The sequence below is a fragment of the Malurus melanocephalus genome, unplaced genomic scaffold (assembly GCF_030028575.1).
Source record: "Malurus melanocephalus ecotype Western Australia unplaced genomic scaffold, MMel_1.1 scaffold_188, whole genome shotgun sequence".
Lineage (NCBI taxonomy): Eukaryota > Metazoa > Chordata > Aves > Passeriformes > Maluridae > Malurus > Malurus melanocephalus.
In genome coordinates this window covers 454,363-470,864 of record NW_026623420.1, presented here as the reverse complement: position 1 = coordinate 470,864, position 16,502 = coordinate 454,363, and the positions used below count along the sequence as shown (strand labels likewise).

General features: G+C 50.3%; 1 protein-coding gene across 2 annotated transcripts; it reads right to left on the bottom strand.

Annotated features, from left to right (window-relative positions):
- Positions 1 to 4,887: 4,887 nt before the first annotated feature.
- On the bottom strand, positions 4,888 to 13,326 carry PLEKHF1 (pleckstrin homology and FYVE domain containing 1). Of its 2 annotated transcripts, XM_057373160.1 has the most exons (3): positions 13,259 to 13,320; positions 10,935 to 11,104; positions 4,888 to 8,403 (listed from the first exon to the last, which is right to left on the bottom strand). In XM_057373160.1, the coding sequence occupies exon 3, from the start codon at positions 8,389 to 8,391 to the stop codon at positions 7,570 to 7,572; it is 822 nt and encodes a 273-aa protein (XP_057229143.1). In that variant the 5' UTR covers positions 8,392 to 8,403; positions 10,935 to 11,104; positions 13,259 to 13,320; the 3' UTR covers positions 4,888 to 7,569. The 2 variants fall into 2 exon arrangements, with proteins under 2 accessions (XP_057229143.1, XP_057229142.1); XM_057373159.1 differs by lacking the exon at positions 10,935 to 11,104 and having other exon boundaries at positions 13,259 to 13,326.
- Between the last annotated feature and the right edge of the window lie 3,176 nt (positions 13,327 to 16,502).

The window sequence follows — 16,502 nt, the reverse complement described above, 5'->3', positions numbered from 1 at the left end:
GCTGCTCACACCCCAACAACCCAGCCAGCTTCAAAGCTGCTCCAAGTCTTTTGGTGCATCTTTGGGAATCTCGGGAATTCATGGAAAGCAGCACGTGCCAAGTGTTTAATGATGTGGTTGCGGTGTTTTGCAGCAGCTCAATTTCCAGCCACAGCACCTCTTAACCCTGCCCAGAGAATACAGTTCCAGTGCTACTGAGTGGAATAAACCCAGGCACTGCTGAATTTAGCCAAAGAGCCCCAGTTCTGTGCTCTGATGCTGTGTTCTAAGTACAGGATCAGCCTGCTGTGTGCTTGTGACAAAGGAAAACAAGATCACGCCGTGCTGTGCTGCCGTGGCAAGGAATAGAGTGGGTGCTCTGCTTTATCTGCATGATTTCAAAGCCAGGCAGTAAAGCACCTTCATGCCGCACCCCCGTGCCTGCCAGCAGCTGCAAACATTGCCATGAGCCTGCAGTCAGCAGAATGCTGGGTATTGGTAAGTGCCACCAGAAGGATAACCCCGATTATACAGTGCTGGGCTCAGAATAACCTATTTTCTCTCAGGAAAGAGCTTGAGGTCACTGGACAGACTTCTGACAGTACAAGCTCAATGCTCAGCAGTGGGTCAAGGCAATGAGAAGGTATGGGCAGCTGGAAAAGGAAACCAAGAAGGAGGTAAATGTAGTTAGGTCATTGAATAAATCCAGGTAGCAGCCACATCTTGCATTGTCTGTGCAGTCTGCTTGGTCCACTCGGGTTTGTCCTTTTGGAGCCAGAAGGTATTAGAGAGCTGTGAAGGATGGAGGGAAGGATAATCTATGGGAGGGCACCTGTGTGAAGAGATGGGATGGTTTAAACTGTTCTACCTGGAAAAGGCACTAATGGTGGGAGATTTGGTCAGAGCTGTGGATGGCACAGAGATGAATAGGAGGAACAATACTGTGGTATCGCAGGCAGGGTGTGCCCCCAGAACTGGCAGAGGTAAGGGGAAGTGCTTGTTCACACCATGTAGCAGGGAATTGTGGAGCTATTTGGCACAGGATACTCTAAGTGCCAAAACAGAAGTGTGCTCAAATAGTGATTAGGTAGCTTGATAGTGAGGACTMGTCACACGGGCCAGGACCAACCACTGCCTCCACAAGTTTCTCACCAGGCTGACAAGAGACTAAAGCAGCACAAGTATTGCTCTGTAGGTGTCTTAGATGCTGTCCYTCATGATTTTGGGGTAGGTGAATTCTGGCTCTGCTTTAGTAAAACTGCTTTCATGTTCTCCCATACTTGTGCATTCCTGCAGTGTTGTGCCAACACACTAGGTGCTCTGAGGAAAATACGATGTTTGAGTTGCCAAAGCAATCATGTTCTGAAAAAACCATGGCATGTTTTGTGTTGTGCAAAAGGGGTTTCCTGTGCTAGGGAAGACCTGCCCATTTGCCTTTGTGCTGTTTCTTCTGCTCGGGAGTGGAGCCTTCCTCCCTGAATGCTTTCCAGTGTACAAACAAGTGATTAAGCAGAGGCCTTGACCTCTCCTGGTCCATCAGCTGCAATCAGTTATTTAATGATCTCAAAACTGCAATATCAATTTAAAAAATAAACGAAATGTCTTTATTTCTTGCCCTACAGAAAAAAAATGTCTCCATGCCATCAGAATCCAAAGTGCTAGGCCATATTTTTAAAGAAGGAAATCTTTAATCATAACCTTTCAAAGTGGAAGCTGTATTAAGATATGGTCATGCTATTGCTCTGTTTTGCAGAAAGGAAAGTTGTTTAACAGAGAGAGATTACATGAGTCAAGTTTCTTGTTTCATTTTGAATGTTTAAGTATTCTCATAGAACTGATTTTATATATATATATATATATATATATACTATATATACATGTATATATGTAAGCTCCTTCTGTTCCCCTGTCTTGTTGTCACTCCCAAACCTGCAGCCAGGAATCCCCAGCTCACAGAGGTGTCTGTTGTGCAGGGCTGCTACAGCTGCGAGGGATGCCCTGCTCACTGCAGCCTTTCCCAGTGTAGCTGGATGAGCTGGTCCCAGGAAAATCCAACCACCAGAGGCAATTTCTGGTGGGGAAGATGAGCAGGAGGAGAAAGTTAAGGTGCTCTGAGAGGGAGACAGGGCTGTACTGGAGGTGATGAGCCTGGTGTGCTCCCAACAGCTGCTCACACCACATCTGCTCTGGAGCTGCCTGTCACAGTCTGTGTCTGGGCTGCTGTGGTGTTTGTGCTTAGCAATGAGCAGCTCCTCTGCCAGCTTCCAGCACAGGACCCTTCCCCCCTCTCCCAAGGGAGCAGCATTTTCTGTGCTGGGGCTCCCCCATTCTTCATGCGCTGCCCAGATGGCTCTTTCGAGTGCTGGGGGTGCTGAAATGGGGAATCTCAGCTCTGTGGAGCTCTGACATGTAAGGGCTCAACCAACAAACACATCTTTCAAGATCCCTTCTGGACACAGCCAAGTGCTGGGCTTTGCCTGTGTGTCCCTGAGGGGGACGGGAGACTCTCAGCTGGTTGGTGTGAGGGGTGCTGCCCTGTGCTTGCTATGTGCCTGCAGCGCTCCTGCTCCAGAGGGCTGGCTGTCCTTGGGCTCCAGGGTGTGCTGTGAGGGCTGCCCCTGCTCAGGGGAGCTAACACACCTCTAACTGCTGTGTTACATGGAGCAGCAGCAGTACTGTTGAGTCTTGAAGTAGCCAMGTGTGGCAGTCTCCATTTGTCATTCTCCCCAGATTAACGCCATAGCTCACTGCCAGTGGATTTTGTAGTACCTCTCATCATTAAAGCAGTTTCCTTGCAAACAGATGGCTGCAGCGTGTGACATCCCAGTGCCTGTGGGACCCAGCACAGACAGAGGAGCATGCTCAGCCCGAGGGGGTTGTATCTGCCTGGAACCCAGTGCTGAGCAATGAACAAACACAACTGCAGCCTGACCCCCCTGGGACAAGGCCTCCCCTGTCGTAGGACGGATGTGACAGACACCAGCCTGTCTCTGCTGAGGTTTGGGGGAAAGGCATCTGCCCTGGGTGAGCCCCAGCAGAGAGCTGTGCTGCAGAGGCCCCAGCAGGGTTAATGCACAGTGTCACTGCTCCCCTGGGCTGTACAGACAGCTGAGGATTGGGAGTGTGTCAGGGAGAGCAGCTGGATCCTGTAARCCAGTGAAAAGCAGCCTTTCCCCCAGAGGAGACACCCCTGCAGGTCCCTGCTGCCCACGGGGCTGTGCAGGGGGAAGATGCTGTGGCCCCAGCCCCAGGGGATGGATGGAGAGCTGGCACTGGGGTGCCTGGGGGGCAGGGCTGGCTCACAGGGCGTGCAGAGCCCTGTGGGAGTGTATGAAAGACCTCTGGACTATGGACACCACCTGGCTCTTAGAGGCTGCTCAAACAGGAAACAGGTGTGCTCAAGGACACTTTTGGGAGGATCTAGAGACTCACGTTGGTTTGCCTGGAACTTGCTGCTGAGCACTCACATCAGAGGCTCTGCTGGAAGCCAGGAAACTGTGACCTGGGTGCTGCTGGCTCTGGTTTGTGGGTTGGTTTGCTGGTAAAAATGTTTTTGTTTTTTTTTTTTTTTTCTTGTTGCTGTTAGAGGAAAAGAGACCTGTCTGGCCTTGAGTTAATGCTTTTTCCTTCTCACATCCATTTTTGCCCATAGGTTGCCACTAAAACTCATTGTGTTTCTGATTAAAAAAAGGAGAGGTTGGACAAAGCTCAGCAATCCCTTGCTGCCTGGGGCAGTCTGGGCAGCAGGATCACAGGTAGCAGGATTGCTGGCGGCAGCAGATGCTCTGCCCCMGGGTGTGTGCAACAGAAGGCGCTGCACGAGAGAGCTTTGCTAAAGCAAAACCTTTTATCTAGCTCCCCTCCTACTTTTTCTGTCCTTTACCTACAGGAACAGACTGGGGGKTTGTGTAACTCGCTCTGGGCTGTGAACCCCTCTGTAAGAGGTTTACAGAAAACCTGTTTATTGCTGCTTCACATTTCCGCCCCTTACTGGAATCGAAGTCAAATGCCAGCTTCAGTGTTGCTCAGTGCTCAGCAGCACTTCACACCCTCCCTGGCTGCCTCCTTGCTCCACCTGCTGCACACGACTGCAGCACTGGCTGCGTTTGGAGGTTTTATGAATAGGTTCACAGGCAGGAGAGGCTCCTTCCCATGCACCTGCACAGCACTGGGGTTGTTCCTGCCTGTGACACATCACATAAAGCAGACCTGGCTGGGTATTGTCCCTGCAGTGCTTTACACCCAGTGCTCCTCTCTGGGTGCCCCGGACGCCATCTCCAGCACGCAGAGCAAGGATTTCTTGCAGCTGTTTTGTGTCCATAATGGATGGGACAGCAGTGTAACACCTCCTTACTGCCAGCACCATTCTTAAATGTCCATGGCCTGCAGCAGAAAGAGTGAGAAACAGAAGGCTGTATTTTTCATGGAGGGGACATCACTTTACAGCTCAGGAGCTGTTGGCACCATGTGTACTCCTCAATTCCTCCTCCTAATCAAAAATCCCGGCTGGGTGAGGAACACAAGAAACTGCCTTGCAGCAGTAGTAAGCTGGAAAAGGCTGTGAGCTGTGGTAGAGCCAGAACTCCAGCTTGGATAGAAACTGAGTAACTGGGAGCAAGACTCAAAGCAGCTGGCTCACTTCTCCCTCCTGAGTGCTTGTGAATGCAGAGTCAGCACTGTGCTGGGAGCAGTGCTGTGTGCCTGGGAGCTGGAGGTGTGCTTGGGCTGTGCCTTGGGACAGTGGAACACATGGCTTTCATTGAACCCTTTTTGATCCTTTCAGTTTATTTAAAGAGCAAACCTCCCCATTACCCTTCCTTAAGCTTTCATCCAGTGCCATCCTTTTCCTCCCCTTCAACCAGCTCTGCAGATCAGAAGAGGATGGTGTGCAATGGCGACACTTTCAGGCAAGAGCTGAGCAAGGAACCTCTTCTGGCAAAGGATCCCCATATATCACGTCTGGGAGTCCTTCAGGAGGAGGATGTGACCCCACAAACCCTCCAGCCTGCAGATGTTTCCCAAGGTGAGCATTTGAGCTGCTGCTCTTCCTGGTCACATGGGGCTGCAAACTGTAATSAATCTCTGGTAAGGCCTTTATTTAGCTAAAACAGAATACAAACCATCAGGAAATGCCTTGTTAATGCACTGGAGATAGAATGARGCTGGAAAACTCCAGGCTGGACTGTAACAGCACACAGCCTGTGATTTAAAACCCATGTGTTCAGCAGGCCAGGAGCCAGGAGCCCCAGGCTCTAATCCCAGTGAGCTCYGCAGCAGAACTTCAGGAAGTGGGGGAGAGGCTTTGTTTGAATTTCCCCATGTTTTCCTGGGCAGGATCCTTTTACAAGTTTAAGAATTGCTTGGTTTCTTGGGGCTTCCAGTTGGTGGAAGGTGCATTTCCCAAAAGCCACCAACAGCATGCACCAAAAAATGGGGCTGGGTTGTTTTTGGTGGTTTGCTTGGTTTTTCTCTCTTTTTTTTTTCCCTGCTGTGATGTGATTAAGAAAAGCTCTTGCTCACCAAGAAGGCATTTGTTACAGGCCTGCCTGTCCCTCCTTACAGCATAAAAGCAGTTCATAGGTCTTTCAGGGCTGGTCAGAGTAAGTCCTTCGAACACAAAGTAAGAACACAAATCTAAGAGAACTAAGGATTATATTCATRACTGCAATACATTTCTGGAGCCAGTTACTAGGAGGAAACTGGGAGTTTCACCTCAGGAGCAGGGAACTGGAATGCCAGCTATGGAAGCAGATTCAGCAAGCTGGGCTATTTTTGGCTGGTGAACCATTCTAATGGCTGTTTGTTTTTAAGGTCATTTTCTGTTTGCATAGCATGTACACCCTTCTGGTGGGTGGGAGGCATTGTAAAAACAATCACTGCTGTGAAGAGTTAGGAACTAAGCCTGGAGAGGGATGGAAAAAACAGAACTCAGTGTACTTATTGCTTTAAAGCCCAAAAACATCTGCTTAGGTCATAAGGTTTGCTGGCCCACTCTAAGCTGTGTCCCCACCGGAAAAATACCGTTCCAATTAATACAGACTACTGCAGAGGATTGCAAAAGACTTGGGAAAAGTCTGTCAAAGGATGACAGGGTATAAATAGAAAGGAAGCACCAGATTTGATGCCATTACCTTCAAGCAGTAAATAGAAATTAGAACAGTCTCCCCACAGCTGAGGAATCACAACTTGTGCTGGGCTGGCCGGGCCTGGATCCCAGCTCCTGTTAAGACTGTTGTTCAATAATAACACTTTATGGTCCTGTTTTCCTGGCTCCTTCCTGTTGGCCGTGCCTTCTTTATTCACACACAGTCAAGTGATACAAATTCACTGGAACAGTAGCACTTTATAAAAGACAGTAAGAATTATTATCTTGAACTGAAATTTAAAAAAAACCCATAGCCATCTGTCAAGCAATGCACTGCTTGTAACAGGTCATGGTAAGGAAACATTTTAGATCATTGGCAGTGTATTCCCAGCCATGCTGCTTTTCCAGACCACAAAATACACAATACAAAAATATACTAGAAGTAATAACAGAGTTTGTAGAAATGTCTGCTGCAAAACACTTGCTGTTGTCTGATTTCTTGTATATTTATTCCCACCCTACATTATGATAGAATAGTTGAATAAACACAGTTTGTTTCTAACTGAATTTGAACATTAAAGTTGATCTCAAGTTAACTGTAAAGTCTTTGGCTCCCATCCTTGAAGTACATAAACGACCTTAACTTTGGACTCATGAGACTGGTAAGGCAGGAGGTGAGCCCACAAGTGAGAATCCAATGCCTTGGGCAGCAGCCCAGGAGGGAAGAGGAAGTTGAGGTGCTGTACTTCACAGGATCTTAATTTGGGGCTTTTTCCTGGATTTTCTAAGACTTTGAACAAGTCTTCCCTGGGCTGTCCTAATACCTGATAGGCTTGAGTTCTTCAAGTTTCTAGTAATTTGGTGCAACTGCCTGTGTTTGAGATCTGGGCTCTGCACTCAGCTGAGTGAACTGCAGTACCTCTCCCTCTGTATTTCACTGCTCAGTGTAATGTCACCTGTCCCTTTCCCCTCTCCTTCCTCCTCCTGGCCCAGGAAGCTGCTGCTGGCCTTACTGTGCAGGGATGAGCAGCTCTTCCCTCAGGCTGGCACACTTGCAGTGAGAATCTCAGAATGCTCATGGAAAGCAGCATCCAGAGTGGCCATTGCCATGACAAGAACACACTGTGAGCAGGCAAGTGTGTTCAACTCCAGGATTACTTGCTCCTTTTCTCCCAAGAGCCAATCTCAAAACATCTCAAGAAAGAAGTTCATATTACTGTGTTTTAGCAGAGAGAAAGTATAAGGCACTGGAGGTGAGCTCATTTGGCCAAGATTGATCCACAGGGTACTGCCCCAGTCTTCAGTGYTCTTCACCGAGCTGCTCCTCTCTGCTCACAACATATGAGACATTCTCAGAGGGGTAACCTCATYACTGCTCTGACACCACTCACAGGGGCCAAGATCCACCTTCCTAGGCACAGCCTTCAGAGGAAACATTGAGAAGGACATGCATTGGAGGCCAGATTGGCTTCCCAGTGTCTAAACACCACCAACTCACAGGGAGGTCAGCTATGGAAAGATGACCAGGATACTTCTGAGGTATAAAACTCTGTGTCTGCTGGCCACTGCTCAGCTTTCTCATCATCAGATTTGTCGCTGTCATCACCACTGGAGGGTTCATAGCCCTGGAYGGCAGAGCGGATCGGCCCCATCTGCCTCTGATCCACCTCTGCCTCCTTCTTCTTCTCGGCCAGCAGCTGCCTGTAGCACAGGTTGCAGACCCTGAGGGGCTTGGGGGACAGCCGGGGCATCAGGAACCTCTGCCTGGAGCAGTCTGCGCACACGACGAAGCCGCACTTGCGGCAGTGGTGCCGGCGGGTGAGCGTGGAGAACTTGGTCTGCGTGCAGCGCATGCAGATGTCGGTGGCCTTGTCGGGGATCCAGGGGGCCGCGTGCTCCGTGCAGGGCTGCCGGCCCGTCTTGGTCAGCAGGTGCTTGATGCACTCCTCCAGATGGCTGATCCACTCCTTCCTCTCCGTGAGCGAGGCTGCGGAAACCACAAAGGACTTCTTGGAGGTTTTAATCATCCAACGGTTCTTCATCTGCAAGGTGTCTGGCAGCGTCTCCAGAGTGACATCTTCAAGGGGGATGATGTGCTGGGAATTGTACTTCCTTTTGTTGATGACTATGCTGCCGTAGACGAGGATGTCGTTGAAAAGGAAAAATATGCGAGGCTTTGGTTTCTTGCGGCATTCTTTGGTTAAAATCCCTTCCCCCAGAAGGACCCTGCCCGGCAAGGCTAAGGGCTGTCCGGAAGCCCCAAAGCAGTTTTCCACAGCAGCAATGCGCTGGCTGTTGATCTCGGTGTTTGCAAGATGGTCCATCATCTCCAGCTCACTCTGAAGAGAGGAAAACAAAGAGGGAAGTGGTGAAGCTGCAAACATCTGCACTGGGGTGAAGGTGAGCAGCCAGTGTGTGCACAGGTGAGATGCTCCTAACRCCATCTGAGGGTACAAGTCATCTCCCAAGYACTCCTTGCTTTATTTTTTYACCTTTYTAAATTAACTCTTCAAACCTTGTGACCTCCCTTCGCAACAGCCTAGGCTATATTGGGACAGTTCAGTTTGCAGCAGTGGAAGCCCTTGAAGGCAGAGCCAGCTCTTCCATTACAGATGTGCTTTTTACCAGTCTCACTGTGTGCCCACAGAAAAGAAAGCAGCTTGGTCTCAAACTGATTTTATACAGATCCATAGATCTGCATAAAAGGGTCTTGAGAGCAAGCCTCCCATTTCTGACTGCACACCTGCTTTTTCATGGATTAGTTACAGATACACACACCMTACAGCTCCATTTCAGGCCAGAGCTGAGGCAGGAACAGAAAAAAACTCTGATTATCACTTGTTCCTGGTGGTCCTCCATGCATGACAAAAAGGGGGGAAAAAAAAATAGAAAAAAGTCCTCATGATGTGAATAAAGCCACACCAAGCTAAGCCTTTCCTCCCTTATCCCAGGGTTGATGGTGCTTCCAGATGCAAGACACATCATTCTGAAAGTGTGATCTCTGCTGAAGGGGAAGTGGAAGGCAGCACACTCATCTCCCCCACACCTCTGTACCCTCCTTCTCACACAGTTTGGGGGTTTGAGAGTGTGCTGGGGTTTTGCTCTAACAGGAAACGCAGGTAAGCGTAACTCTGAAGTGAAAGCAGCTGTTTGCTGTTGGCAGTCTGCAGTAAGGAAGGCGCTCCCTGTGAGCCCGTTTTTCATTGCCCCTTGCAGGCTGGAGGGTGCTGCCCCAAGGCCCGCTGGCCATGGGAATSTGAGTCATTTCCTGCCCAGCGAGGTAGCTGAGCCATCACGAGACAGCTCCCAGATCACAGGGACATGCGTTGTTACCCTGGCTGCTGCTCATGGCTCATGGAACCACCAGTGCAGAGCTGCTCCCCACTGTTATCCCTGTGCTCCTTGCCCAGAGTCCCTGCTGCCAAGGAGGCTGCAGGGGAAAGGGAAGAAAGGATGACAATATGCCCACTCCTGTGTGTTCAGGGCGTTCTACCATTGTCCTTGAGCCCTAATCACCCCTTTGCTGTGCTGAAGGGAAACCACAGAGCTGCAGCTGGAGGCTACTGCACACCGTGTACCTCTCACCTGACCATCTGGCAGACAGACCTGGCAACTCCTCTGAATTCCCAGAACTTCCTTCTCCAGGGTGAAAAGGCACAAGGCAAAGACAGGTTTAGCTATGGGAAACCTAAATGAAGTGACTTACCCTGCAGAAATAGCTTGAGAGGCCCTGAGTGGTCAGTGCTCCTGAAGAGCTGCCTTCCTCAAGGGACCCCCCAAGCTGGGGGGAAGGATGTGTTTCTGCAGGACCTCACAGCATTGGAAKGTGCTGGATGGAGCTGGGCAGTGTTGGGCACATCCACTCGTGTGAGTGGGCAGTTCACATTGAACTGAGTGCTCTGGCCAGGCTGGGCTGCAGCCAGAGGGGGAATCCAGGACCTGACTCCAGCAGCAGCGGCTGAAATCACACCCCAACCAACCTGCCCTGGCACAGACCGCAGCAGCTGTGCAAGTGTTTGTTCCTCATCATCAGAGAGGAGAGAGGCTCATTCCATCGTGGATCCAGCAGCCTGAGTGGATCCATGCACAGGAAGGAGATGCCCTGCTGCAATAAGCACAAGGAGTTTTTACCCTCTCCCTCTTAAATACACAAATTAGGCTGAAGAACAAACAGGCAGGGCAAAATGTGGTCCACAGCTGCACACCAAACTCCTTGACTAGAGGTTCCCAGAGTCTCACCTGTCCTGGGATGTGGTCTCTCCACAAATCCCTRGATGAGGAGCTTCTGAGTGAAAGAGCAAGATGAGCACACAAATAATAAAAAACTCAAATTACARCTTGGGATCTTTGGTGGGTAGACTGTGAATACAAAAAATTACTGTCAAGAACTTCTGGCACCAGCAACATCAAATGGGATAAATGAAAGCAGTCCCACCAGTYCTGCTTCCTCATGCTTCTGGATGATGGAGCTTTTAGCCTCTCATTTATTTTAAGTAGTTTAGAAGCATGGTCCAGCCTCTGAAGAGCATATGGTACTTGWCATGACTCTGTTTCTAGTGATCTCTGTGCACTTGATCTCAGGGGAAATGAAAACATTTTGTCAGATATAAAGACAGTGCCTGCACAGAGCCATGAAACCCAAGCTCATTTTCACAGAGGAGAGTCAGCTCTGCTGCTGTGAAAGCTTTGGCTCTTGCATTGATCTGTGTCCCTGCACAGGCCAGGAAGCTTCTGGACYTACTGCATGGAGCAARAGGAGAAGGGGCTGGACACAGTCCWGCAGTGTGACAGAAATGAAGGTGAACTGTCATTACACATCACACTTCCACCTGCAGCAATGTGCTTACAAACCCTCTGGTTTGTTACCTACCTCRATGCCACAAGTTAACCAAAGAAAAGGCAACTCTGTCGTGGGAAAATCTTCTCTGCTAAGACTAAAATTGTTGGCTGCTCTAGCCCAGGGTATTTCCTGAAGGAGTTTTKCTGGGATGCAAAAGTAGAATGTTTTCCTTCCATCTCTCTCCCCTCAGGTCTAAGCGACTGGAGAACAGCACATACAATAAAAAGGAAAAAAAAATAGTAGGAGTGGGATTTCTGCCTGCCTTTAGACTTGGACAACTAACTCTATCCCTCCGTGTGCTCCCTGTTCAGGCTGGGGGGAGAAACAGCCGTCTGAGGGGCTGACTCATCACATCCCACCACAAGCCAGATCCATCCTGCCCCCAGTTCCACACAGCACTCAGCTTGACTAACCACATAAAACCCAATTTCATGTTAATACCGTGACTCACTGCAAATAATCCACAGTTTGGCTTGGAGCGCAAGCTCTTTGTGAATTTGGTAAATAAAGATAGCTGCTGAGTGTTACTATGATCTTCTTTCCTGGGAGATGAGAGCCTCTCCCTTTGGAACAAAACAAGGTTATGAAGTATAATCTATTTTGTTCATTTTGGGAAATATATATTTTTAGCTGTTTGCTCAAGTTTGCTGTGTCAGGTCAGCAGGGTCACAGTGCTTATTACCAAGTGCTACACATGCCCACATACCACATGCAGCASCAGCAGCAGCTTACCCAGCTGAAATGAGGGTGGCAAGATGTGCTTTGCTGGCGTGCTGCTTTTCACAGAGGTTTCTGGCATGGGGAATTCTGGGCTTGTTTTATTCATCGAGATCTGCTGGTTTTGCATGTGATCAAAGGCTATGCAGTGAATATGACTGATATTCAAAGGACAAAAAATAGACTTGGCACTCCACTCCAGAAGTAAGCACGCCACAACACTTAACAATGAGCGCTTGTTCACTTGTGATTATGARCAGTCATGTTGATGCCTGCCAGGCACAGCATTTCAACTTAAGCTCCAGGGTCAGCGAGTCTGGGGTATGTTTTTCAAGGCTGTATGTATCTAAGGCTTAGGTGTACCAATGTAGCGAGCTGTCCTACCTGATCCTTCTGTTTCTGCCATCAGGCAGATCTGACAGGCTCGGTGTCCATTGCATACCTAATGCATACCACTCATGGGATGGTCCCTGAGTGTCAGCACACCGAGAKTTGACTGCTGAAGGCTGCCAGCAGAAAATGCCCCGAGCCTCATCTCTCTGCAGCTTTCCTTTACTCCCTCTTTCTGCCTTGCTCAGCTGAGAAATTTCTCCTAGAGTTAGGGCTGACATAAGTTCTTGTTCACCAAGGACTGCAAGTAGGACGCAGCTGCCCGAGCAGGCATAAAGAGCAAGAAAAACGAAGTTCCTCTCCTTTTCCTGTCCGAGGGCATTTCAGCTTGCTTCTCCCTATTTCCCGGCATGCTGCAACTGCTGGGYTGCTGGGGTAAGGGGGGCAGGCTCTGGCACCCTCCCTGCTGCCATACTCATGAGGAACCCCGTGCAGCACATGYACACTTTAGGACTGTCACACTGGGCCGCTGAGAATGTCACCAGTCCCAGTGGGACATGGACTGACTGAGCCACCAAGCTTCTTGCCACTGCTGCTCAGAGCAAGGGGCTGGCCGAGCAGTGGCATTTGAGATCAGGCTGATGYCACCAAACCCAGCTGCTGGCAGCTTGAACTCAGCTGTGGCTGCTGCGAGTGCCAGCCAGGCTCAGAGGCGCCCAAGCAGCAGAGGAAGGGAGGGAAAAAGGGAGGAGGGGAGGAAAACACGAAACTCAAGGCAGAGCCTCACCCACCCCCTCCGTCCCCCCACATCCCCGGGCACTCCGCCCGCAGCTAACGGACCCGTGACTAACGCCACCCACGGGCTGGCTGGCGACGGGGAACCACCGAGGGGAGCGACAATTCCCTGTCCCTGCCGGCATCCCTCTGGAAGGGGGCACGGCCCGAGCGGGGCTCCGCTCACAGCTCCGCGGCGGGAGCAGTGTCTGCGGTCTGGTACACGGCAAAGTTGGGAACTTAAAGAGTCCCTCTAAAAACCCCAAAATACCCGCCCCTCTGAGCGGCGCTCGGGCYGCGCAGGCACCGCACACGCGTGGCGGGACCCGGAGGGGCAGAATACATCGCGGACCCCGGGCGGTACATACCGGGGGATCCCGGGCGGGCRGGACACACCGCGGGACCCCCGGCCGAGCCCCGGTGGAGGGCATGGCCACTCCTCCCCCACCCCACCGCTCCTGTCCCCCCGATCCAGCCCCGCGGCAGAAAACCCCCGGCCCCCCCGGCCCGCTCCAGCCCCGCTCGCCCCGTACCTCCCGGCCGGCCCCGCCGAGCGCTCCCGCGGCCGCACCGGGCCCGCTCCGCTGCAGGGCCGGGCCCCGCTCCCCGCTCGCCGCTCCCCGCCCACCGCACCGGCGGCCAATGGCGCCCCGGGGCCCGGCACGGCGGGGCGGTGCTGCGGGGGCTGCGGGGGGCCTGGGTGCTTGTGTGCGGGGCCTTCGTGTGTCCCTTCGCTGCGTGTGTCCCGTGGCTGCGTGTGCCCGGGGGATTGTGTGTGTCCGGGGCACTGTGTGTGTGTGCCCGGAGCTGTGTGTGTGTTCCCAGGGCACTGTGTGTGTGTGCCCGGAGCTGTGTGTGTGTTCCCAGGGCACTGTGTGTGTGCCCGGAGCTGTGTGTGTGTTCCCAGGGCACTGTGTGTGTGTCCTATAGCTGTGTGTGTCCCATAGCTGTGTGTGCCCGGAGCTGTGTGTGTGTTCCCAGGGCACTGTGTGTGTGTGCCCGGAGCTGTGTGTGTCCCACTGGCATCCAGCACCCACCGGGCCCCACAAACATAACTCAGTGTATGCGGGTCGCTCGCAGTTTCAACTTTCATCACCTGCTCACAAGGACAGTGATACACACGGGTGACATCGTATAAAGGTTGTTTCAGTGGTAAAACACCCCCAGTGTTATTTATATCCCAGAGGGATATAAATAGAGCTACACATTATACTGTCCCCAAACAGAAACCAGACCTCTTCCCAAGCTTTGGATCAGCTCTTGTAACCACTTTTGTGATTAAAGTTACAGGCCTTTGTGTKGAGAACAAGCTATTGACACTGAAATTGGCGTTGTGGGAGCTCTTCTGCATCCCTCCCTCCCACCCACTCATCCTGCCGTGTGTCACTGCCAATGAGTGGCAAGAGGCCGTGGTCGTCCCTCAGCCCCGCTGAAGGTGCTGCAGGGGAGCCGAGCCCTGTCCCCTGCCAGGTGCGGTGACACCACCCCAGGCCTGTGTGATCYATAATTCAGGTGCTTGCTCACTTTCTGTAATAGCTTCTCTATTTTTAATGGGAACTGATGGATCTGTCAAGGCATTAGAAATATTTTTTTTTCCAGGTTTTCATTTTCTTTGGGAATAATAATGTGGGCTGGGAAGCTCAAGGTGCACTTTAGAGCTAAAGTGCTTGGCAGTCATGGGAGTTTCCACGAGACCTTATCTCTTTCGTGTTCATGTCAGATGAGCAGATGAACGAGGGCATGGACTAAGTTCARTGCAATACGTGGCTGAGCAGCAGTGTTGGAGGGAGGGTTACAGAGATGCCAGGTCACTGACAAACCCCTGGAAACCTGGGACAAGAGAGCTCAGCACAGAAGGAAGGCTGGGCACTGACTCAGGCTGTCATTAGAGCTTTAGTGTGGGGTCTTTCCTGTCCTGCCTTTTCTGTGGGAGGGCAGGACACGTCTGTCAGTGGAAGGATCACTGTCAGAGCGGTTCTCACAAATGGGAGCTGGTGTGAGCCTGGGTACCAGCTCTCTCTGTCCTGGCTGCCTCGGGAGCAGTCTGCTAACTTTGGGGAGACCTGCCCCGTTTAGAAATCAATTCTCTACAGAATGCTGGGTTTTTTTTACATGATCTAACTGTAAATATCTGTAAACTATAAATAGACAAAGCACTGAACTCAATATGCCAGAGTTTGTCTTAGCTGTCAGACTAATTCAGGTTTAACCTGCCACAGATTATTACTCTGAAACTGTTTTGATTTCTTTTTCTCCTGTGTGCTAAAATTATTCTGAATTTACACTCATTCTATCCTAATTGTAGTCTTTATTACTAAGATGTAATATTTTAGTTTATTTTTTTTGTTGTTTCTCATTGTACTCACCTGGACAACATATCAGCCTAACATAGCAGTGGGTTGGTCAAACAGCCGGGGATTTGAGGGTTTATTCTTCTCCCTCTTCAGTCAGAAGTGGAGGAGTGTTCAGGCAGTGGTTTCATAAGGCGAGGGAAGCCCCGAGATACACTTTAGGCTTGCAGTTAATATGAAGCACTTGCAACTGAGAGCTCACTTTCTGTTGGTATTTTGTTTGTTTGTTTTGGAAGCTCCTACACACTTGTTTGAATTCCTCACTGAGACACAGACTCGGAGTTTCACCAGTAATCTTAAGAGCTGTTTGATAGGCTCAGGAGCTCTGTTTTTCCTGGCTGCAAAACCAAACATTTGTGGGACCACTTGAAAAAGCTGCAGCCCGAACTACCAGCTTTTAATGCAACCAGAGCAAGGTGAAGAGACTTTATCTGATCTCTTGCCTCGGGCATTTTCTCCAAAGCCACTTGTTTCTCAGTAGCAGACATGTCTTGCCYAATTGGGATGCAATAATTTCAAAGCAAGTAAAGGAAAGTGCAGCTGCTCAGCTGAGTCAGCCAAAGGTAAGCTCTGCAGGGGAGAAAATGTTTTTTTATTATCTTCTGGTGGCAAAATTACTACAACAGCCCGCAGGAAAAGATTAGATTATAACAGTAACAAAAACATCTGTTAAATTCTGAGCTCAGTGTATGTTTAGTGCATGTTTGAAATAAAAGAAAAAACAACCCAGGCATTTGATAAAATTCTTTTGAATAAAACTCGGTATTTAGATTCAGTTTGGGATGTTAGGAGCCCACTGTGATCATAGGATAGGCAGTGGTTTTAACTGATKGATTACACGGGGCATTCCAGCAGTGGACAAGAGAGCTTTGAGCAATGGAGATTTTACTGAATTGAGCTTGGAATACTGAGAGTCAATGAGGGAATAAGACAACTTGTGTTCATCATACAAGTAACTTGTAGGGTGAATGAGCTCTGTCCTGAGTGAGTGTGGTGTGCATGGGGGTGAATGTGTGTCTGATCTGGCTCTGGGGGATTCAGCTCATCAGCCTCTTCTGGAAATGTGTGACTTGCCGTGATTGATTTGTGTCTCAAAGCCCCAGGAACTCCATCTGGGTGCTTTAGCAATGGGTTGTTCCAAGTGTGACAGTGCAGAGATCAGATCCCTGCTGGGCAGACTGGAACTCCAGAGTGCCAGTTCCCAAATCCTCACCAGTCCACGTGCCTTGACACTGCTGCCCAGCAAACCTGTTTCAGAGGRTGCTTGTGTCTTTGGGGCATCTCCCAACCCTCCTGCAGGAAATTACCACTTCTTGAGTGCTTCTGGGAGCCTGGCTGCAAAGTGATTCTCTGACTGATGAAAGTATTCTTGAAATCAACCTTTGCTTGCTCCTCTGCCCTTTGCCTTTTGCATGAAGCAATCCCC